Raw genomic sequence first — 22,476 nt, 5'->3', positions numbered from 1 at the left:
CTCTTATCCAGAGCGACTTACAGGAGAAATTGGGGTTAAGGGCCTTGCTCAATAGCACATTGGCAGATTTTTCACCTAGTGGGCTCAGGATTCGAACCAACAAACTTTCAGTTACTGGACAACACTCTTAACCACTAGGCTACCTGCCTGACCTGTGAATGGAACTTTGCACTGAGTGTGAAAATGCATAAAACTACAAGGGGGATATTTAATGGCAGAACATATTTTTTATTATTTTTTGGGATGCGTCTATAAAATTATGATTTCACATATTCTCAACATCTTTTAAAAACAGTATGTGCCTCCTGTTTTCTGAACAAAATGCTGCAATAAAAAAAGTTAAGATTATGATATGCAGTCCTGACAAGACTATGCAGAAGGGGATTCTGCGCCTGAACGATCCATACTCTGCAGCTCCTCCTCCTCATTGCTGGAGTGTAATGAAGAGTCACTGTGATGATGAGGAGTGGTGAAGTTTATCTCCAAGATCTGGAATGTGGCACCTGACCTCTCCCTCTGTGGGTTTGTTGAGTTTGCTCTGTGCGCTGCCTGAGCTGCTGCATATGCTGCCTGAGCCATTGCCTTCCCTATGGCCCTCCAGGAATTGCTGCAGAGGTTCTGGCTTTTGTGCTTGCAGAACAAATTATGGCTGCCGAAATAGCCCCCACAGGTGGTACACTGGACCAGCCGAGGGTTGCACTTGTGTTTGTGGAGCACGCCAGGTGACCAGAACTCTCGAGAGCAGGCCTGGCAGACATGAGTAGGTTTGGGGCGGGTGTAGGGTTTCAGCAGCATATGAGCAACGCCTTTAGGCCGGCCTGGGCCACGTTTGGAGAAGGCAGGTCGAGGACGGCAAGGCAGCACTAAGCTGTGCATGTTGACCTGGTGTCTGATGAGGAGCATGTCATTCTTGAATATGCGGCAACACATGTTGCATGGATGAAGGTGCCTTTCCTTGACATGATGGTGCAGAAGAATAGGCAGAGCAAACGTTTCTTGGCAGAATCGGCACAGCAAGGGACCCAGGGACACCACATCAGGCTCAGGGGTCTGGAAGACACTCTGGCTTGCCTCCAGGGATGGTGGAAAGGAGAACGAGGAGATGCCCAGATCTATGGCATCAGGAGAGGGGAGCTGAGGTGGAATATCCCAGGTGGGCTTAGCAGTCGTCTGACTCAGGTTTGGTTTCATGTCAATGGAGAGGTTCAGAACAGGATCCCTAAGGACCACAAGGCACTGGACACAGAAGGATGAATTTCTAAGGGAATCTCTCCAGCCACAGTTACGGCAGTAGATCTTCTTTGGACTCAGGTCCAATGGCTCTTCCTCCTCAGGAGATGCAGAGGATTGTGGAGCAGTGGGATTTCCTGGTAGGCAGAACAAATTATATATGACAAGGACATCAAATCAGCAAAACAAAACTTTCATAGTCATAGTGGGCATTCATAAAATGATGTGCAAGTCCCTGGCATAAAAGGAAGACAGAGCAGTGCAATAAAGATGCAAAATACCTGTAAGGTCAAACCCAGGTCTCCCTCTGTTTTTTGGTGGCATCTCTAAATGTATCCACCCTCAGGTCGAATATGCTATTGAAGCTGGGTGATTAAGAACACGTGAAACAGGGGACCAAATGAATCAGGTGAGATCAATTGGATAAGTTCAATAAATTATAGGTTTACATTTATTTTTAATAGCTAGATGGCTCTATAAAAAAAGAATGGTTCCAATATAATAAAGACTAACTATGTGTGTAGGAAACTGTTTTACAAATCAGCAAGCTCACAAGATACTTTAAGCTTAGATCCATTTTGATTACGCAAAAAAGCAACTCAAAGGTGACTATTTTAGAAACGCAATACTTTCTTTTAAACAGCAGAGGGCGTAGTAAACTAAATTATGTTTATCTTGCTATCGGTACAGGGCATCTGCTGTCGTTTTAATTACTTCTTGCGCGACGGCAAAAACCTAATTTCATTTAGATTCAGTTATTTCGTTTATCTATCATACTCTACAAATAGCCTGTCCACTTATTCAATTACCTGCGCTACGTTTGGGATTGTCCGCAGAAAGATTGTTCGCCCGTTGGTTGACCTACGGTCAGTGATTTTTTAGGGCCTACTTACTGCCTTTAAGAAAGTTTTAATTCCCGAATTTAATTGATAATCGTCTGTCTGTAGTTACAGCTGCTAGGCAATAGCTGGTGACGTCACAACGCACAAATTAATAAAAAAATGGGGGTAATGAAGGACACATTGAAAGGCAAACAGACAATTGTATCATTCTGTAGCAGCCCTTGGGGCACCTTTATTACATATTGGCAGTGTCCAGGCATGTTACATGGGGAGAACAATGAAAACAAGAAAACGTCCATTCAGGCCTCTGGTCATTTCGTCATCATGTCAACCTTAAACCAAATAATTTATGTAAAGGTCATTAGAATATTTATGACATTTAAATTAAGTATAACAAATCAGAAATACAGGTGACAAGGTGTAGCTGGTGGCCGGATTATCCTAATTCGAGTCATTGACTATTAGTCTTCATTACTACCATTGTTTAGGATGACATTATGTTAAAATCCATGCATGACACCAAAGAAGAACCATTGGGCCTAAACCAAATGAACTTAAGAGGATAAATACACTGATATTTTTTATACCCTGCGCATTTAACAATAGCAGTACAATTTAGAAGTTAATCATAATTGAAAGTTTGGCATTACAATGCACCACTACATGAACCAGAAACCGTACATAAATAGATGCAATTTCTAAGAGACGTTATGTAACTCCCAAACATTACAATCCATGGTTCACTTATCACAAGAACCTCTTTCAAAAAGTAAATATCCAACAGGTTTTATAAAATGCACGGTGGTTGCATTTCATCTTCTACTACAGAAAACATACTTAGCAATATAAAAATCATAAAACAAACAAGAAAAGCTCCATGTCAGACAGCATGAAAGCCATTTTACATACAGCTCTAAAAACAATGTAAAAACAGTAACTCAATTCTCATGATCATGATTTAAAGATAATCAAAACAGAGGGAACAAACACGATGCCCGAAACTAATTATTGTCGTTCTTAGTCCAGATAAGAAACAGATGGGTTTAACAAAAGCTTACATCTTTTGGTTAGTAAGTCAGTCACTCCAAGTGTGATGTGTGCCTTGAACATCCTAACACAATCCAAAAATGGCAAATGCTGAACAATCAGTGGGACGCCTCAGGTCACCTGTTAAAAATCCTGCAAGAAATTCCTCACATTCTAAAAACACCTCAAACTTATGATCTAAATTTCACACCCAACCTCAAACCAAATTCTAATTCTTTAAAACCCCTCTGATACTTCGTCCCCCTCCCCAATCACTTTACAGAAAACCCCCCTTCCCCATTCTGAATTATCTCTTGCTGCGGCCCGCCGCCTCTTGCTTCTCCTCCTCCTCTTCCTCCTCTGGGTGGCTGCTCTGCTGGTGGCCCTTCAGGTTGCTCTCTCGGCCAAAGCTCTTGCCACAGGTAGGGCAGGCGTAACGCCCCTTGGTGTGTGCCCGGTTCTTGTGGGCTTCTAGCTGCTCGGGACGGGCAAAGCTCTCCTCACACTCCTCGCAGGGGTGGGCCTTACGTGGAGTGTGCTTTTCCTTCTTGTGGGCGCGGAGCTGGGCCAGGGCAGGGAACGTGAGCTCACACTCAGGGCAGGGGTGTTGCTTGGGCGGAGTGGGAGCCACTTTGGGTTTCTTCTCCTCTGCTGGGGCTTCACTGTCATCTTCTCTGGCCTCCTCGCCTGCTGCTGCTTTAGGACGGCCCCGCCTGCCACCCCCTGCTGCTGCCGCTTTCCCCTTGGTCTCAGCCGGAGCTGCTGCAGCCTCCTCTGCATTGTTTCCAGTCTCCGCCTCCTCTGTGCCCTCTTCCTTCTTCTTTCTCCTCTTCCCTTTCTTCTCTCCGACCGTTGCATCCTCTGCTTTAAAGGGCCGTCCACGCTTCTTGGCAGGCGAAGCGCTGCCGTTGCAGTGCTGGTCACCGGCGTGGTTCTCCTGGTGCATTATTAGCTCAGACTCGGTCTCGAAGCCCCGGTTGCACTTTCCACAGCGGTGGGTCTTGGTAGGATCATCTGGCTCATCCACCTCTGCCTCTGGACGGGGGTGCTGGGCCAGGCGGTGGGTACGAAGGAGGGCAGGGCTGCGGAAGGTCTCACTGCAGTCCTTACACACAAATTGCCTCTCTGGACAGACCTGTCTCCTGTGGGTCGTCAGCTGAGGGGGAACAGAGAATGAACAGAACGGAAATGTGAGTCAAGGCTGAGGGAAGAGTCCAGTGATTGACATTAACTGTTCTAGCCACAAGCAGGACTGTGGTTTTACTTGTCTGAAAGCTCAAGTCGCAAAAAAAATCTGTAACACCATGGGCTAAAATCTGTAACACCATGGGCTAAAAAGGTGACTGAAAACTGTGTTGAGTGATGCAAGGAACCACTTCACAAAATAACATTAATTATCAACGCTGGTATTGACAATAGAAGGCCGCTGGTCTCCGATCCCATGTACTACATCTCCTCCTAGTGGCCTTGAGCAAGGCACATAAACCCCCCACAAAGTAAAATACTGCACTGATATAAAAGGCTACTGTATAAAATATGGTCCGTCAACCCTCCATCTAGAGAGCTACTGGGTGTGCAGGCTTTTGATCCAACCCTGGTCAAACACACCAGAGTCAAGGTCCTGCTGAGTAGCTGATGTTTTACAATGTGGCGTGTTCAAGCAGGGCTGGAACAAAAGCATGCACTCCCAAGTAGCTCTCCAGGAGGATAATTGGCCACCCTGCAACGTTACAATTACAACCAAATACTTTTTGATATCTTTACAAAATAATTCCCTCCCTCAATGTACCGGGGATCAAATGGCTAAGGTGGGAGAGGTAGTTAACTAAGATGTTTAACTATTTGTAAGGTTAAAATATTCAGTGTTTGGGGAAATGTTGACAGCATTGGGGTTACTAGTCAATAACTTATTTTTATTACTTTGTCAGAATTTCATGGCCAGCATTGAATAGAGAATCCTAGCCAAATTTGAACTCGAGAGACGGTATTACAAATGGAGTAGGCAGCATTGGTTTCATCAAATGCGCACCCGTATCAACCGAACTGTCGGCCATTTACGGTTATACACGAGTGCCAGTGGAAAGTTATTTTAGGACATCAAACATTAATACATGCTAATAGCTAAATAGTTAGCGAGAATCAGCCATAGTACACAATGTTTTGAATTGGCAATTAGTTAGTCTGTTATTATTTTACCTGCTGCGCAAACGTCTCTCTCTCTCTCTCTCCCTCTATGACAACAGCCCACTGACACACACGCAGGCGATGTACACACCATGACCTTTCCAAGATTTTCATTTCTGACCAAAAATTTGCCCTAACTGGGCAAATAACTCACTAACTAGCAATGAATATCAACAAATGTGCACTTTGATAAAATCACATCTCGCGACTGCATGATTGAAAGACCCCTCATGCCCAGCAACACAGGACTACAATAATTATACTCCGATGCACTCGGCATAGATTGGGAGGACAGTGAACACCACATCACATCCGGAGGACAATTATATCCAATTCTGATCAGAGTAGCCTAATTGTTTCATAGTGATTTATTTACTTGTTCAATTTCAATCTATAATCTCCTTGCTTGAAAATGTTTTATTGCCCTGGGCAAGCGTTAATGTAGCCTGGGTGGCAGGTAGCCTAGCGGTTAGTGTTCTGTTAGTAAGTAAAAGGTTTGTGTTTCGAATACCCGAGCAGACAAGGTGAAAACTGTCGATGTGCCCTTGAGCAAGGCACTTAACCCTTATTTCTCCAGGGGCTCCGTACTATAGCTGACCCTGTAAATCAACACATTTCACTGCACCTATCCGGTGTATCTGACAATAATTTATTTATGTCGAGACCTTGAGTCTGACACTTTACTAGTTTATTTCAAACTGTTCAAGCAGTGTTACACTAAACATATATTGGTTCAGAACCTGTGTCCCTCTTCTGCACTCACCTCAGAGAAGGTACGGAAGCTCTCCTGGCAGTGGGGACACTTGAAGGGCTTGTCCTCCTTGTTGTGTGAGCCCTGGTGCTGGGTCAGCTCCTCCGAGGATGGAAAGGTACGGTCACACACATAGCAGGTGAACAGAGTATCTCCCTGGGAAGAAAATACAGACGTGCATAAATTATGATATGCGTTTGCTAAATTGGGGAGGGGGGCACCGCACATTCCTACTGGTCTAGTATGGAAATAAGCATTTACAGTTGAAGTCGGAAGTTTACATACACCTTTGCCAAATACATTTAAACAACATTTTCACAATTCCTGACATTTAATCCTAGTAAAAATTCCCTGTCTTAGGTCAGTTAGGATCCCCACTTTATTTTAAGAATGAAATGTCAGAATAATAGTAGAGAGAATGATTTATTTCAGCTTTTATTTCTTTCATCACATTCCCAGTGGGTCAGAAGATTACATACACTCAATTAGTATTTGTTAGCACTGCCTTTAAATTGTTTAACTTGGGTCAAACGTTTCATTTCACCCCCACAACATGATGCTGCCACCCCCCATGCTTCACGGTTAGGGTGGTGTTCTTCGGCTTGCAAGCCTCTTCCTTTTTCCTCCAAACATAACGAGGTTCATTATGGCCAAACAGTTCTATTTTTGTTTCATCAGACCAGAGGACATTTCTCCAAAAAGTACAATCTTTGTCCCCATGTGCAGTTGCAAACCGTAGTCTGGCTTTTTTATGGTGGTTTTGGAGCAGTGGCTTCCTTGCTGAGCAGCCTTTCAGGTTATGTCGATATAGGACTCGTTTTACTGTGGATATAGATACTTTGTACCCGTTTCCTCCAGCATCTTCACAGGGTCCTTTGCTGTTGTTCTGGGATTGATTTGCACTTTTCGCACCAAAGTACGTTCATCTCTAGGAGACAGAATACGTCTCCTTCCTGAGCGGTATGACGGCTGCGTGGTCCCATGGTGTTTATAATTGCCTACTATTGTTTGTACTATTGCCTACTAATGTGGTACCTTCAGGCATTTAGAAATTGCTCCCAAGGATGAACCAGACTTGGAGGTCTACAATTGTTTTCCCCTGAGGTCTGGCTGATTTCTCTTGATTTTCCAATATTGTCAAGCAAAAAGGCACTGAGTTTGAAGGTAGGCCTTGAAATACATCCACAGGTACACCTCCAATTGACTCAAATGATGTCAATTAGCCTATCAGAAGCTTCTAAAGCCATGACATCCTTTTCAAAGTTGTTTAAAGGCACAGTCAACTTAGTGTATGTAAACTTCTGACCCACTGGAATTGTGATAGATTATTTCACTTAGAATTCACTGTGTCTGTAAACAATTGTTGGAAAAAATACTTGTGTCATGCACAAAGTAGAAGTCCTAACCGACTTGCCAATACTATAGTTGGTTAACAAGACATTTGTGGAGTGGTTGAAAAACAATTTTTAATGACTCCAACATAAGTGTATGTAAACTTCGACTTCAACTGTATGTTGGTCTGAAGCTTATGATATGACAGAAAACATTCTAAGGTAAAAACAGCGCTTCAGTAGGTAATACCTTCTAGAAAGTGTTTTGATTGTTAGGCAGGTTGTATAGTAGCATACCTGCTGGAGCTGCTGCTTGTACTCCTCACGATGGCTCTTCTTCATGTGCCTCTCCTTGGCTTTGGAGTTACAGAAGGTGATGAAGCACTGGAAACACTGCAGGTTCTCATGCTGGTCTGTGAGAAGAGGAGGTCAGCGATATGACAGCTGACGATGCATTGCCTTCCCTAACTACCAGATTGATTTCATTCAACCCAAAGAAAACCTGTATTTGTCTATGTGTAGGGCTGTGACGGTCATTACATTTTGTCAAACGGTGATTAGCAAGCAAATAACTGAAGATCTCAGTAATTGACTGTTAATTAACACACACATTTAGCATCTCCTACAAGCCACTGATGCAGACCTTTGGAACAACTACATAAAAAAAGTATTTTTAAAAAGTCTAACAAATCCATGTAATATCACAAAACCATGACTTATTTTAGACAGGTCTAAAGAAACATGAAGAGAATGTAGTCTAGTTCAGAAGAACAGAAAATCATACTCAGAGTTGTCCTTATGTTAGGCCCTGATCTGGCTATGCCATATGGCCGTGGGCTACACTAGATCATTTGGGAGAAAAGATTTTCTTAGAATTCCATGGCATTATTTTATAGTATTCAGAATACAATTGAAAATAGCTCAACAAAATTGAAAGGATTTTTACTCCAAATTATTTGAGAGATTGCGCACATGCGGCTATGCTGTGTCGAACGGTTAACAACAAAAAAAACAGGCACTCCTATATGATTAATTTAGAGTAATGTAACTTTAGTTGCGACAAATGTTGGGTTGTGTTTTGATTTTTAATACATTCTTGGCTGCATAATGCAACTAAAGATTTTTTTTTTTTTTAAGTTGCATGAAAGGCATGAGCTCTGCTTAGTTTTTCTGGCAAGGCTGTACACACTTCATCAGTCCCTCATTCACAATTTGACAAGCACTTGATAATGCCTCGAAATTCCCGGCTGCATCATGTGTGGCCGTAATGCCCCCTAAAATAATCCATGCCTTTTGCAGCCAGTGGCCTTTGTGCCCTTGGGCTGAATATAATAATTATAATTCCCTTCTGCCGGCTGTGTGTCGAAGCACCTCTCACTCGCTCTCCATCACGTGATCAGGTCTTTCTCACAGGCAACTGTGCGTGTCCATATCCAGTTCGGAAGTGCATATTGAAGATATTGGAAGAAGTGTCCAAATTTACTTTTCGTCAGCCAACAAGATGAGTAGGCCTAACGAACAGCAAACGCACTAGCCTATGTCAACCGACTATCGCCCATAATACAAAAGTTGACCTATTCTATTCTGTGCGAGAAATACATATTCCTAACAGTCTGGGACAGCTGTGGGATGCAATAGATCCCAAATTAATACAACCACTAGCATCAAAAAACCTGTTTCAAGCAATAAGCCTGACGCAAGAGATGAGAACAGTGTAAAATGTTGCTAAACTATTAGGCTATTTCTTCACATTATGAGCACAGCAATGCGCACATGGCAGTAGGCTATAAGCGCAAATGTTCCACCCATCACACAATTCTTGATTTAATCTTGTCTTCGCATATACTAAATAATATGTGAAATTTGTTTTGATTTAGAACAGACCATTACCTGTCTCAAAACAGACGCAGCAGGGGAAAAAAACACATCTATGTACTTAAAGAGCAAATGGAGGATGTTTTTCCCATGTTTCATTTTCATGGATGTCAGAGTGATAAGAGGGACAATTGCGTGCTGAGTACCATGCAGTTAGCCAGTTTGGTTGGTTACTAATAACCATCAGCAGCATCAGAGCTTGGAGAAGCCCAATTGCCGTGACTAAATGGTCACATGGAATTTGACTGCAGCCATGACTCGTGACTGCCGGTGTGGCGGTAATACGGTCACCGTAACAGCCCTATCTGTGAGTCATTACAAAAACTTCAAACAGTAGAGTAACTGACACCCAATATGTGTGCATCTTTTAAGGTCTTTGTATAATAAGTAATTTATTGTACCCCATAGCATATGTTAACATTGTCTGTTTGTATACTTCTTGTACAGTGAGGAAAAAAAGTATTTGATCCCCTGCTTATTTTGTACATTTGCCCACTGACAAAGAAATGATCAGTCTATAATTTTAATGGTAGGTTTATTTGAACAGTGAGAGACAGAATAACAAAAATCCAGAAAAACGCATGTCAAAAATGTTATACATTTATTTGCATTTTAATGAGGGAAATAAGTATTTGACCCCCTCTTAATCAGAAAGATTTCTGGCTCCCAGGTGTCTTTTATACAGGTAACGAGCTGAGATTGGGAGCACACTCTTAAAGTGAGTGCTCCTAACAACAGCTTGTTACCTGTATAAAAGACATTTGTCCACAGAAGCAATCAATCAGATTCCAAACTCTCCACCATGGCCAAGACCAAAGAGCTCTCCAAGGATGTCAGGGACAAGATTGTAGACCTACACAAGGCTGGAATGGGCTACAAGACCGTCGCCAAGCAACTTGGTGAGAAGGTGACCACAGTTCGTGCGATTATTCGCAAATGGAAGAAACACAAAAGAACTGTCAATCTCCCTCGGCCTGGGGCTCCATGCAAGATCTCACCTCGTGGAGTTGCAATGATCATGAGAACGGTGAGGAATCAGCCCAGAACTACACGGGAGGATCTTGTCAATGATCTCAAGGCAGCTGGGACCATAGTCACCAAGAAAACAATTGGTAACACACTACGCCGTGAAGGACTGAAATCCTGCAGCGCCCGCAAGGTCCCCCTGCTCAAGAAAGCACATATACATGCCCGTCTGAAGTTTGCCAATGAACATCTGAATGATTCAGAGGACAACTGGGTGAAAGTGTTGTGGTCAGATGAGACCAAAATGGAGCTCTTTGGCATCAACTCAACTCGCCGTGTTTGGAGGAGGAATGCTGCCTATGACCCCAAGAACACCATCCTCACCGTCAAACATGGAGGTGGAAACGTTATGCTTTGGGGGTGTTTTTCTGCTAAGGGGACAGGACAACTTCACCGCATCAAAGGGACGATGGATGGGGCCATGTATCGTCAAATCTTGGGTGAGAACCTCCTTCCCTCAGCCAGGGCATTGAAATTGGGTCGTGGATGGGTATTCCAGCATGACAATGACCCAAAACACACAGCCAAGGCAACAAAGGAGTGGCTCAAGAAGAAGCACATTAAGGTCCTGGAGTGGCCTAGCCAGTCTCCAGACCTTAACCCCATAGAAAATCTGTGGAGGGAGCTAAAGGTTCGAGTTGCCAAACGTCAGCCTCGAAACCTTAATGACTTGGAGAAGATCTGCAAAGAGGAGTGGTACAAAATCCCTCCTGAGATGTGTGCAAACCTGGTGGCCAACTACAAGAAATGTCTGACCTCTGATTGCCAACAAGGGTTTTGCCACCAAGTACTAATGAGGGGTCAAATACTTACTTCCCTCATTAAAATGCAAATCAATGTATAAAATTTTTGACATGCGGTTTTCTGGATTTTCTTGTTGTAATTCTCTCTCACTGTTCAAATAAACCTACCATTAAAATTAAAGACTGATCATTTCTTTGTCAGTGGGCAAACGTACAAAATCAGCAGGGGATCAAATACTCCCCCCCCCCCCTCACTGTATGTATAATGTTTTTTTCTGCAATAAAAATACAATTTCAACAAAAATAAATAACTGCCACCCAACTCACATGGTTGAATGGTGGGTGGAGGCGGTGCTTTGAAGGAGGAGATGGGTTTGTAGGGTTCTGCTGGTTTCTCAGTGGTCAGTTCTGCAGGGGGATCTGGTGGACCCTTCCCCATCACTATCTCCTCTATATTCAGTATGTCTGAGTCCATCGTGGGAGACTGGATGTCCTGAAAAGTTTAAACATAAAAGGATGATAGAGTTGGCCAGCCAGGGAGGTACATTATTTAATTTAGCCAGATGGGCTTTAATATAGCTAATAACAAATTATCACATTGCAAGCTAGACAACTTCAGTTATGACAGACATTTACATACATTTTAAATAACTAAGTCTTGTGCACAGGCGTATCTCAATTAAATCCCACTTATTTGTAATGAATGCTAAAAATAAAAAAGGGTTCACTGCCTTTATGGCTGGCTGGCTAATTCATTGTTAGTTGCGAACTAAGTTGTTGACTAGTTAACTACATACCCAGCTGTTAACTAACAATTAACTACTGCTAGCTAAATGCCCATAATTGATTTTATAGCTTTAACTTGCTTGCAACAGTTATAAATAAGAACGTTAAAACATGCACAGCTAGCAGCTCAAGGCGCTAACGTTAGCTGAAATAGGCTCCCAAACCAACAAGGCCCTAAAGTTAGCTAACGGTGAGAAGGATGCCCATATCAGCTAACGGTAGCAAGTTAGTCGACATTAGAAGGATAGACTGCGAGTTTCCCCAGAAACAGATTATAATTTTCACTAAGTGAAGCAACGGTAGTTATACTTTGGCTAGATGTATGTAATGTATATAGTATGCCAATAGACATGTTACATTTGTACTAATGTTAACGTTGGTTGTCCAAACAGGACTTCGCTAAAGTCCTGTTAGACAAACGTTAGCTAATGGTTGGAAAAGGCTACACCGACACGCCTGATACACAGCCCGATATTTTCGTTAAGAATTTATATAAAAAAAAAAAAAAATGGTTAGGGGTCAGGTTTAGGTTCTTGCTAGACGGTTTAACAGTCAGCTGTGTCTTTATCTTAGTCTTCTCCCTCAATGGTTTGCTGAGCTAACACCAAGTTCGAATAACAACCTAGCTAGCTACATTAGCTGGCTGGCTGGCTAACAATTCAAACGGAGAATTAACAATTTAGCATATTACGAACACGTTTAGTTCACGGAAACCAACTGCCCCAGCATGATATGGTAAATATGTAGGCATAAGTCTTAAACTATATTAGCAAACTAAGGTTACAGCTAAACATGAATTGTGAACAAGCCGTTAGCCACCTACCTCAAACCGCTTCCAGTACAGTGAATGTGGAAATTGAATTGCCCCTTGTCACGTGACAAGGGCAATATTTTGGTCTTCAAAACAATTCCATTTTGAATTTTATTTTACCTTTATTTAACCAGGTAGGCAAGTTGAGAACAAGTTCTCATTTACAATTGCGACCTGGCAATGCTTCTCTGCTCTTTCTCCTTAACTTGAGCAAATGCATAGACACGTGTTTGTCTATGCTTGGGTGCAGTTGATTTGGTAAATAATCGAATGAATTCGCTGTTTGTAGCTAAAGATTTGATGAATAACTTCGGTGAAAAATGTATCTTGAGAGCAGCAGGTGGACCAATACAATTCACAACCCAAACAGTCAGGAAACGTACATGTATTTGCTCCAACAGTATTAAATAACTAAATTATTCAATTTACAAAGAACGCCAAAAACACATGCAAGCTTCTTGGCATATAAACAACAAAACAAGGTTCAGAAAAAAAATGCAGCACTATTTTAAATTATAATTTCAAAAACATCTTCAAATGTATTTTCACTTGGTTTCAGAAACATTGACTTTATGGTTAACATTAATTCTCTTCTCACATTTTATTTTGTAGGCAAATTCATACAAAAGCCATTGCATACATTAAGATTACATTTACACAGTCGGCTAAAAAGGGACCAAGTTCCTAATTTGCTGCACAGGACTGAAGCTGACACTGAAAAGAGAGAAGTACTCAAAAAAAATATTTGGGGTAGGGGGGAGAAATATGAAATCAGAGCTTCTAACCTAAAAGAATTAAATAAGCATTAAATAAAACATGCACCACTTAATAAAAATAAATCTTATCAGCTTCAAAAACTCCCTTGACTGTGGAAATTCAAGAAGCAGTTGTGGTTACGAGAGATGCAGAGAAACACCCAACACTTGAGGCATCGTACTCGAGATATTCGCTCACAGCCTCCGAAGCGGCACCTGCCATCTTCTCCCTCCCCAAGCTGCTCCGGCCAGTGGCCCGAACCGTCGTACCGCGTGGCCACGTCAGGGAGAGGACTATCCTGTAACAGGCCAGGATCTGGGGCTGTGCCCAGGGAGTGTAATTTCTGAGGAGGGGGGTGCGGAGGGGCTGAGTCCTGGGTGTCTGAGCCACTAGAGAGGATCAAGGCCTTGGAGACCTCTAGCCTGAATGCCATGAGGTTCAGAGGCTCAGGAAGAGGAACATGATCCTGCCTGTACTGCATCCATGAGTTTACCAGAGCCAGATCTGTAAGGTACCACAGAACAGCCTGTGGCCAGCTAGTTGGTGCTGAGGCTGAGAGTGGGGAATGGTAGAGATTCAGTAAGTCTCTATTGAGGCTGGCTGCTTTTTGAGCCTTCTCGAAGCTGTCGACGAGAGATGCCATGTTCTGCTGGGCCTTCCCTACAGTAGAGAGGATGAAGCCGAGATGGTACCTGTGTAGCATCAGCCGCCCGTCAGAGCTAACAAACTCATCACCCATCTGTCCTTTGGCTCCTCCCACCTTGCCCGCACCATGCACCCCAGAACCAAGGAGGTGCTCCAACATGGCGGGAGTAGAGAGCTCCTGCTTGCAGAGATACACCATCCCATCTCTGGGCACCATTTTCTCAACAGTGGCCTCTTTGTTGGAGAGATCCAGACTAAGGTTGAAATCTAGGATCAGACCATCAGATCTAACTAAGACCGTGCTGTGCAAGGAGGGCCGCTTGTTGTTGACCGCTCTACATGTCAAAGGGAGAGGGTATTGATCGACTCCATGGTCACCCTCTCTTCTCAGAATCAGGCATCCGGCCCGAACGTGGTCCATTAACGGTCTAACCCTCCAAAGGGGGTCAGTTTTAAAACTAAAACAGTCCTGGCTGGATGGTATGTCCCCACACCTCTGCCAAATTCTGTGAGGGACTGTGGACGTCTGGGTTGTGGATTTTGCAAACACAGACTTGGAGCTAAGAGCTTGTATTTGACTGTGGCCGCGTGTAAGTGTGTGGATACTGCCATCCAGTTCACCTCTAGTTGTGCCAACTGTAGGGTTAGCTGGGGTGTGTAAAGCTCTGAGTGGGTTGCGTGTGGAGTCTCCCTCCTTAGGCCCGTCTGGATTACCACTGTGTCCAGCTTCCTGGGTGTCCGTGGGATCCCCTGCTGGCGTTGGAGATGCCAGTTGCAGTTTGCAGGAGAGTTGGGAGAAGCGGGAGGCAGACATGGTGTTAGCAACGAGAGGCACCCTGGTGAAGTCCTGCCAGTACAGCTTGAGACTGGGGAACTAGGAGAGGAGAAAGGGAGAAAGACATTGAAGACAATGTTAGTTTATGCAGCATTAGATAGTGTGCTCATAAGAATGACTGTAGACATTCAAAAGTGCAGAGATTAGCATGAGTTTGACCCAATAAGCCTAACTAGACGCCACATGAATAAGATTCAGGATATACGCCAATACTTTCATGTACATACCTTCAATGTTCCCATGGCAATGTGGATTCCAACAAACTCGGCCACCTCTTTTGCTGTCACTGCGTTCGATAGATGGGACACTTTATTTGTGCACCGGGCAATCTCTGCCCAAGCGTCCCAACCAAAATACTTGGAGAAGTAATCAATGGGTTTCCTGTAGCCAGTCCCTGTCTGGGACCCTCCCATAGATCCTGAATGAGCCTGGCTTTCTGTGGTTGGCAAGCTGAGGACAACAATTTACATCAAAACTGACAACATGACATGTCCTTAAGGATACATACAGTACATGACAATAAAAAGTAGAAACTTTAAAATTAAATTGTACAGTGTAGTCATGATGAGTAAAATGCAAATTACAATACTTACTTGTTTGGTATATAATTTGAATGCAGTGAGGCATGGTTTTGGCTGTCATGGTAACAGGCCATAACTACAGCCTCAGGGTCAGGCTGCGGGTCAGAACATTCAACAACCTCTGACTCCACTTCGTCAGAATTCTGAAGTAGGAAATCAACAAGCTCCTCAGTGTCTTGCTGCTCAAAGTCCAGGTCACCTAGAAAAAAGAAACAGTATTTAGTTACATCTATGGATAACTTCACTATTGTGTATGAAAATGTACATTGCTACAACACATGACTCATGTTGAGATCTTACCTTCTCCATACTCATTGATCTCAGATCCCAACTTTTCTGCTCTCCTGTTCACCTCATACTCCTCTACTGCAGGGTTGGTAATGGATAGAGTCTCCACTGGATGGTTGAGTTTGGCCTCTCCAGGCACCACCAGCGCTGGTACTCCCTGCTCACTTTGAGATGGCTCCTCCAGAAGCTCCCTCTCCTCCTTCACTGGGTAGAATATGCACTGCCTGGTACTGCTCTGCTCCACATTCAATTGGGATTGACCTTGACTAACCTGGGGGTCATTCAAAACCAGGTTGTTTTCCTGTTTCACCAGATACATCCTGACCCCCCTCTGCTGCACTGTGTGTCTGGCATGAGAGGTGTGTGGCACAGGAACCAAATCTGAGATGTTCTCCTCCACCTTGACCTCCTGACCTCTCAAGTCTGCCATGAGCACCACTCCATTCTCCCCCTCTGCTGCCTCTCTCTGCCTTGAGGTGAGAAACCTCTCCAGTATGATGCCTGGGGACTGGCCAGTGTCCCTGTCGTCCTGGTCCCCTGCTATTCCCTTCATCACCATCCCATCTTCGGTCTTCAACACCTCCACTACACTGGTGGTGACTGACTCTAGCTCAAACACTACCTGGTCCTCAGGGTCCTCCTCAAGCGGTGAGATGCAGGATCCAGATGGACATGGAGCTGTTAGCATGTTTTGCTCAGAGATAGATCTGATCTCGGTCTGTAAACTGATGGGAGATGACTGACCAGGATGGAGAGTAGTGACGTCTGCTTCATCCTTGATTTCAGTATCATTATTGAGTGAATACAGCTGGTAGACTACCTGACATTGATCAATTTCTTTCTCTAGTTCAATTTCTCTCATGCCCTCTCCTTCTAGACTCTTCCTTGTGGCTGAACCTCTCCTCCCACGTCCAACTCCTCTTCTCCTGCCCCTGGTGTAATTCTTTCTGCCCACTCCCCTCTTTTCCACTTCTCTTCTCTGCACCATAATCTCCTCCTCTTCTTGCTTGATCTCCAGCGGGTCAGAGGGGCAGGATTCTGTCTGTACATTTTGTGTTGTTACAGTTCTATTCACATTTTCAATCTGAGCATGTGCAGATAGTGCATGAGTGCTGTTGTTTTCATGAGTGCTGTTTTCATGAAGGCTGGATCCCTCATTTGGTGAACTGTCTTTATGAGGTGAGCTCTGGTGTTCCCCCTCATTTTGGTCCCCATCCCCAACAGTGACCAAATCCACCTCAAGTAGTAACTCCTCTTTAATTTCATCCTCAATAGGCCCTAGGTGCTCAAATCCAGAAACAGTAGGTATGAGAGCATCTGCAGTGTCATTCATATTGCCCTGATTCTCTGACTTAGTGTCCGCTGTTTGGTGACAGCTGTGGAGGGGGGCTATGGGTGTGAGGTGAGGAGGAGAAAGATTCTCAGACAGAAGGGGTTTGACCTTGTCAGATGTGGCCAGATAAGGGAATTGAACTTGTGGAGGGGAGTAAGATAGAGTTGAATTTGGGGCCATATGAGAAAATGATTCCATCCCCTCTGAGGTTTTATCCATGCTCTTCTCCCTTTCCTTCTGTCCACCTTCAACAAGCGCAGCAACCAGAGGCAGAGAAGGGGAAGGGTTTAGGGCTGGGAAAGAGACTCGCTCCCCTCTTTCTCCCAACCCTATCCCTCTCATCTCCACCGCCATATCCCAGTCAGATGCTACCTGCATTCCAAACGTGTTTTGACTCAGTGAATTTTCAATGACCTCTTCAGTCACCTTTAGTGGAGGCTGGCCTAGATCTGACCCAGAAACGCCCTCAAAGATGTTGCCGTTAGTGTAGGTGAGACCAGGGCTCTCCACTGCATGCAGGGCTGCCTTGTGCTCCTGGAGGGACGAGACGTCAGAGAACCTCTCTCCACAGTCCTTACATTCAAGGGCTCGCCGGGAATGAGAGCCACTGATGATCCCCTCGGTCTCCACTTTTTGGGCCTTACGTTTCCTGCTGGTCTTTGGATTGGTCGGAGATGTGTCAGAAGAATGGGACGTAGTCTTTAAAGGAGTCAACATAGAGAGCGCTGTGTGGTTCTTTTTGGGTCTCCCTACTCTTCTTTTCCCTCCGGCAGCTAGCATTTTTAGTTGCTTGCTTTTTGGCCCTTTCTTCTTATGGATGGGATGGGTGTCTTGGTGGAGATCCGTTTGACCTTGGGGGGCTTTTGAGGCATCTAATTTGTAAACTTTCAATTGGGGCTGTTTGTGACCCTTCAGTAGGAGTAGGGACTGTTGCTTTATTTCAGGGTCGGGCATATGTTCTGATATTGGGCTTGCTTCCACAGTCGGTTTATTTGTTTTTCTCCCCGTTTTTGACAGCTTTTGGCCCTTTGTTTTCTTAGGCTGGTCCTCCTGCTGTATCTTCTGCTGCTTTTTCTTTTTTGGCTTGGGTGGAGCGATCACCTCTTGCTCGCTAATCGGTTCAGCGCTACTCTGCTCAGAATAAGTCTCACTAATTACATAGTTTTGCTTTTTTACTTTCTTCTTCCTCGGATTCACTTGATGCACCTGCTCGTCTACCTGCAAGACTTGCTGCACATGTGGGTCACACAATATAGATGGGGATTTGATTTTTGACTTGGAAATATTGTTTTTCTTCTTGACCTTTTTTTCTTTACCAACCTTTAAGGGCAATTTCTTGTCAGGTAGAGTTGAGACACGCATTTGGTTCATTTCCTGAATCTGGTCTCCTTTCTGAAGCAGCTTAGATGGTTGTGGAAGCTTATTCTGGTTTTTAGGCTTCTCTTTAGGACCAAACGTCACAACAAGATGAGCTTTCGTTGCTCTTGGTCGTTTGGCAGGCTCCCCCTTCAACTCAACCGTCTGCTGTTGCATATTTCCTTGCATTATAGAGTTCTTTGGCTGCTTTCTCTTCCTCACTTTTACAAATTCTTGTACCGACATCAAATGCACAGGCAGTTGTGAACTCTGTGGCGCCTTCTTTGTCTCTGAGGGCGGAGGGAATATTTCTGACGTCTGAGTACGAGGTTGTATCTCTCTGCTGTTCAGTGCGTTGTTAGAAGCAGACTTATCTATCAGTGTCTGCAACTGCTCTTGTGATGTCTGTTTCTTTCCTTCGCAAGGATTTTCTAAAATGTGCTGCTGCTCATTCTCTGTGTTTTCTAGAAGAGGTTTCTCAACTGATCTTCGCTGTCCTATTCCCATCTGTTGTGTCTGTCCAATACTGGAATAGACCTGATCTAACTGTAATGTTTCCATCTGTGTGGCCATCTCTCCTACATGGCTTGTTTGTCCAGGAGGAGTTTGTGCAAACTTAACTGTTGGTACCAATGAGGAAGTGGAGAGTTCTTCCTGCTGATCAGTTTTTAATGGCATCAGCTTTAACTCCACTGTTGGTATGAGTGACGGGACAGACTTATTTCCCTCCTGAACCACTAGATTCTGTCCAGAATTCTGGTCAAATAGAAATGTTGGTAGTGAGGAATCAGACATAAGTCCATGTTGATCGGTTTGAGTCTGTTCCAATTCCAGAGTTGGTATCAGTGAAGGAGTGACTTCCAACACAACCGTTTGACTTTGTTCAGTCGTTTCCCTGAGCTCAACTGTTTCACTGTGACAGAACACCTGTTCCACTGACACAGTCTGAATCATAGTGTTCACTTCTTCAACTGTCTGACCAGTCTGTCCAAGTAACTGCTGAGGAATCATCTCTCCTTCATGTGTTTGTTTTAATCCAGCATGCTCAGCGTATGTAACTTCCTGTGTGTGTGAAAGTAATGGGGTCTCCATTTGTCCATATGATATAACAGGTTCCAATGTAATAATTGGTTCCAGTGATTCACATTGTGGCTTTGCCTGTTCCAGTCCCATTGACTTAGTCTCTCCACCCCCAGACTTATTCAGCTCTATAAACTGTGGTTGAGTAAAATGGAATTGCAAATGCTCTCTCTTTCCCTGTAGCCGCTGTAGAGCCAATGTTTGACCGTGTGGCAGCACCTGTCCCAGTATCACCACCTGGTTCACTTTGCGCACGTTCCCCAAAGACTCGATTAGTTTCCGGATTTGTTCAGTGTCTATGTTGTCCACCTGCTGGAGGGGCCCAAGGGGTTCCATTTGGAGAAAGGTTGGCTGGCCCATAGGAGCCTGGGTTATGATGGGCTGACCTGGCTTCACCTGTTGACCAGCTAGTGTGATGCTGCTGCTGGGTGCTGTAACACACAGGTTGTGCTTGTGTTTCATGTGATGCAGCCGTGTCTTGGCAGTCTTGAAGGTTGCCTTGCACATGGAGCAGGACAATTTTACCACTGCAGTGCCTAGATACAAAGAATACAGATGAAAGTTTACATCTTGGTGTAAAAGGTGAAGTAGTCATTTGTCACTAACAAAAAGGTTTGGCTCTGCATAGAATCACTAGCTTTATCACTGTATAGTGTATATCACTAGCGTTTTACTGCACATCCCAGTATGGGAAGTTGTATGACATGAAAACAAACATGTTTTTCAGTACTCACCACTATTCTTCTTTAGCTGTGCCTTCGTCAGTGGTGTGATCCCTCCACCTCCTTCCGGCGAATGCGCTAGTGCGTGTTTCTGGAGGGCCTTGGACATGCTAAACCTCTTGCCACACTCCTTACAGACATAGGGCCTCTCCCCTGTGTGCGTTCGGCGGTGATACTTCAGTAAGGTGAGTGTCTTGCAGGGTTTTCCACAGTCTGAGCAGGTGTATCCGTACAGACCGAAGTGAAGCTTCTTATGGAGGGTGAGCTCAGAGGAACGGCTGAAGGCATCACCACAGATGGGGCACTTGAAGGGCGTCTTTTCCGTGTGTGCACGCTGATGAAGCATGAGGTCACTGGAGTTGGTGAAGTGGCGGTCGCAGACGTAGCAGGCAAACAGGGCATCCCCCAGCATGCACTGCTCGTACTCTGCCGGGTGACTCTGCTTGAGGTGGCGCTCTTTGCTCTTGTGGTCGCTGAAGATGATGTGACACTCCAGGCACTGCAGAGAGATCTGGGAAGCTGGGGGGAGGGAGAGGGAGAGGGGATTAGAGGACAGAACACTTGTATCCCACCTTCAAACCTATATTAACACACAATGGAGGTTATTATAAGAGCAAATTAAATGAATGAACTGTAGTAATAGCTTAAAACTGCTTATGAAAGAACTACAAATAAATCACCTGAAAACACTACAGGGGACATTATGAGATTCTGTCTGCAATACTAAAGCCTTGAAAGATAAATACAAAAATGTATTACATGGTAACCAATCACAGCAGACGATCAGAGAAGTTCAATACTCACATGTGAGAGGCGTCACCATTTTTGGTGGCCTGGACATGTCCATCTTGAGTGGCTCCATTCTGTTCTTCTTGGGGGGAATATTTTTTCTGTCACCAGCAGCCACGTCATCCACATGGGTCTCCTTCTGTGTATCCTCAGGTTGGCCCAGTTCCCACTCTTCAGGAGCAGCAGACTCTAGAGGGACAGCGGATAGTTCAAGTATTATCTCTGTAGAAGCAGTGGGGTCTGAGACACACTCCAAAGCCTCTTCTACAGTGGCAGGTAGCAGTTCACTCATTGGTTGTTCTTCGGTTTCCATGTATTGTTCACCTGTAACTATTGGTTGTTCCTCGATTTCTACTGCTTGTTCAACTGTCTCCACTGGCTGTGTCAAGCGCTCCATGACCAACTTGGTTCCTGCCTCCACTACTGGAGGTTCCTCCATGTCTGTAAAACAAATTCCCTGCAAAGAGTGACAAGTTCAACAACACTCTCACACAACATACTACATCTGCATTAAGGTAGAACACAATGGTGTGGAAAACAGTGAAGCACACACTGCACACTAGCAGGCTAAAACAGGCTAAAATAGAGACGTTTTATTTATTTATTATAAAAAGACAACGACCCATAATGTGTGCATGTAAAGCCACCGACTCTTTATGCTAAAGAGAATATACGCCCATAAAATGGCCATCCCAAACTAAGCCTATAAGCTCTGATTCCAAGGGAATCATGGCATGCTGCTGCCTTTATCAGCTGGCAGGCAGGCAAATTAATGGACACTATATTTGTATGACAAAGATGTTCTCAGAGGGATGGATAATAGGCTACAAGGGTGGTATTTTACATTGCGCTTGAACAGAAAACCAACACCAACAAGCCTACAACCAGGGGTACTTTACTGCTGCGCAAATGACGGGCCGACTAAACATGCCAAATACTGACGAGGAATGTTATTGCTCACAACTAACTGGTGTCCATCCATCATCTTTAATTATTCGGATGTCTTGCTGCTAGGCTACTGGACTGCTCAGAAACGGCATTGATGAAAGGCATACAAATAGCCTATATTGCGTGGATTTAAAACATTTGCAACGCTCAGCATTACACACAAGCGGCGTATGTATCGTCGTATGACTGCTCATATGATCACACCACTATGTGTAAATCTATAACGTTACCTATGCTGGTTTCTTATGCTGGTTTCTTCAGCCCAGACATCTCCGCGTCGTTTCTCGCTTCGCACAAAGCCAACAGAAACGAGCTGCAAAGATCATGGCGTCATACACAAACCAGGTTGCAGAATGGGATTTGTAGTTTTTCCTGAGATGCATTAATTCGTTGCTCAGCCTTAAAGGCCCAGCGTGGTAAATCTGCTGTTTGGATTGGCCGTGCAGCATGCCATATGTTAGCCTAGAGATACCTTCAGCCTTGGTTATTAAGACTCTTCCTTTACAAGATAAGTCCCTCTGTAGCCATTGATTTAGCT

The 22,476-nt window shown here is 44.3% G+C and overlaps 2 protein-coding genes across 3 annotated transcripts; both read right to left on the bottom strand.

The window, feature by feature from the left end:
- Positions 1 to 210: 210 nt before the first annotated feature.
- Positions 211 to 2,188, bottom strand: LOC115165034 (uncharacterized). The gene is made up of 3 exons (XM_029718056.1): positions 2,040 to 2,188; positions 1,512 to 1,595; positions 211 to 1,367 (listed from the first exon to the last, which is right to left on the bottom strand). The coding sequence occupies exons 2-3, from the start codon at positions 1,552 to 1,554 to the stop codon at positions 370 to 372; spliced, it is 1,041 nt and encodes a 346-aa protein (XP_029573916.1). The 5' UTR covers positions 1,555 to 1,595; positions 2,040 to 2,188; the 3' UTR covers positions 211 to 369.
- An 86-nt stretch (positions 2,189 to 2,274) lies between these two features.
- LOC115183051 (uncharacterized) lies at positions 2,275 to 22,270 on the bottom strand. Of its 2 annotated transcripts, XM_029744416.1 has the most exons (12): positions 22,169 to 22,270; positions 21,315 to 21,447; positions 21,006 to 21,179; positions 20,214 to 20,720; positions 15,723 to 20,015; positions 15,435 to 15,621; positions 15,069 to 15,291; positions 13,543 to 14,880; positions 11,336 to 11,501; positions 7,662 to 7,777; positions 6,046 to 6,189; positions 2,275 to 4,254 (listed from the first exon to the last, which is right to left on the bottom strand). In XM_029744416.1, the coding sequence occupies exons 2-12, from the start codon at positions 21,427 to 21,429 to the stop codon at positions 3,406 to 3,408; spliced, it is 8,112 nt and encodes a 2,703-aa protein (XP_029600276.1). In that variant the 5' UTR covers positions 21,430 to 21,447; positions 22,169 to 22,270; the 3' UTR covers positions 2,275 to 3,405. The 2 variants fall into 2 exon arrangements, with proteins under 2 accessions (XP_029600276.1, XP_029600267.1); XM_029744407.1 differs by lacking the exons at positions 21,315 to 21,447; positions 22,169 to 22,270 and having other exon boundaries at positions 21,006 to 21,308.
- Between the last annotated feature and the right edge of the window lie 206 nt (positions 22,271 to 22,476).

The sequence above is a fragment of the Salmo trutta genome, chromosome 3, assembly GCF_901001165.1.
Source record: "Salmo trutta chromosome 3, fSalTru1.1, whole genome shotgun sequence".
NCBI lineage: Eukaryota > Metazoa > Chordata > Actinopteri > Salmoniformes > Salmonidae > Salmo > Salmo trutta.
The sequence above is the reverse complement of the archived record's forward strand: the minus strand, read 5'-3'. Positions and strand labels throughout refer to the sequence as shown.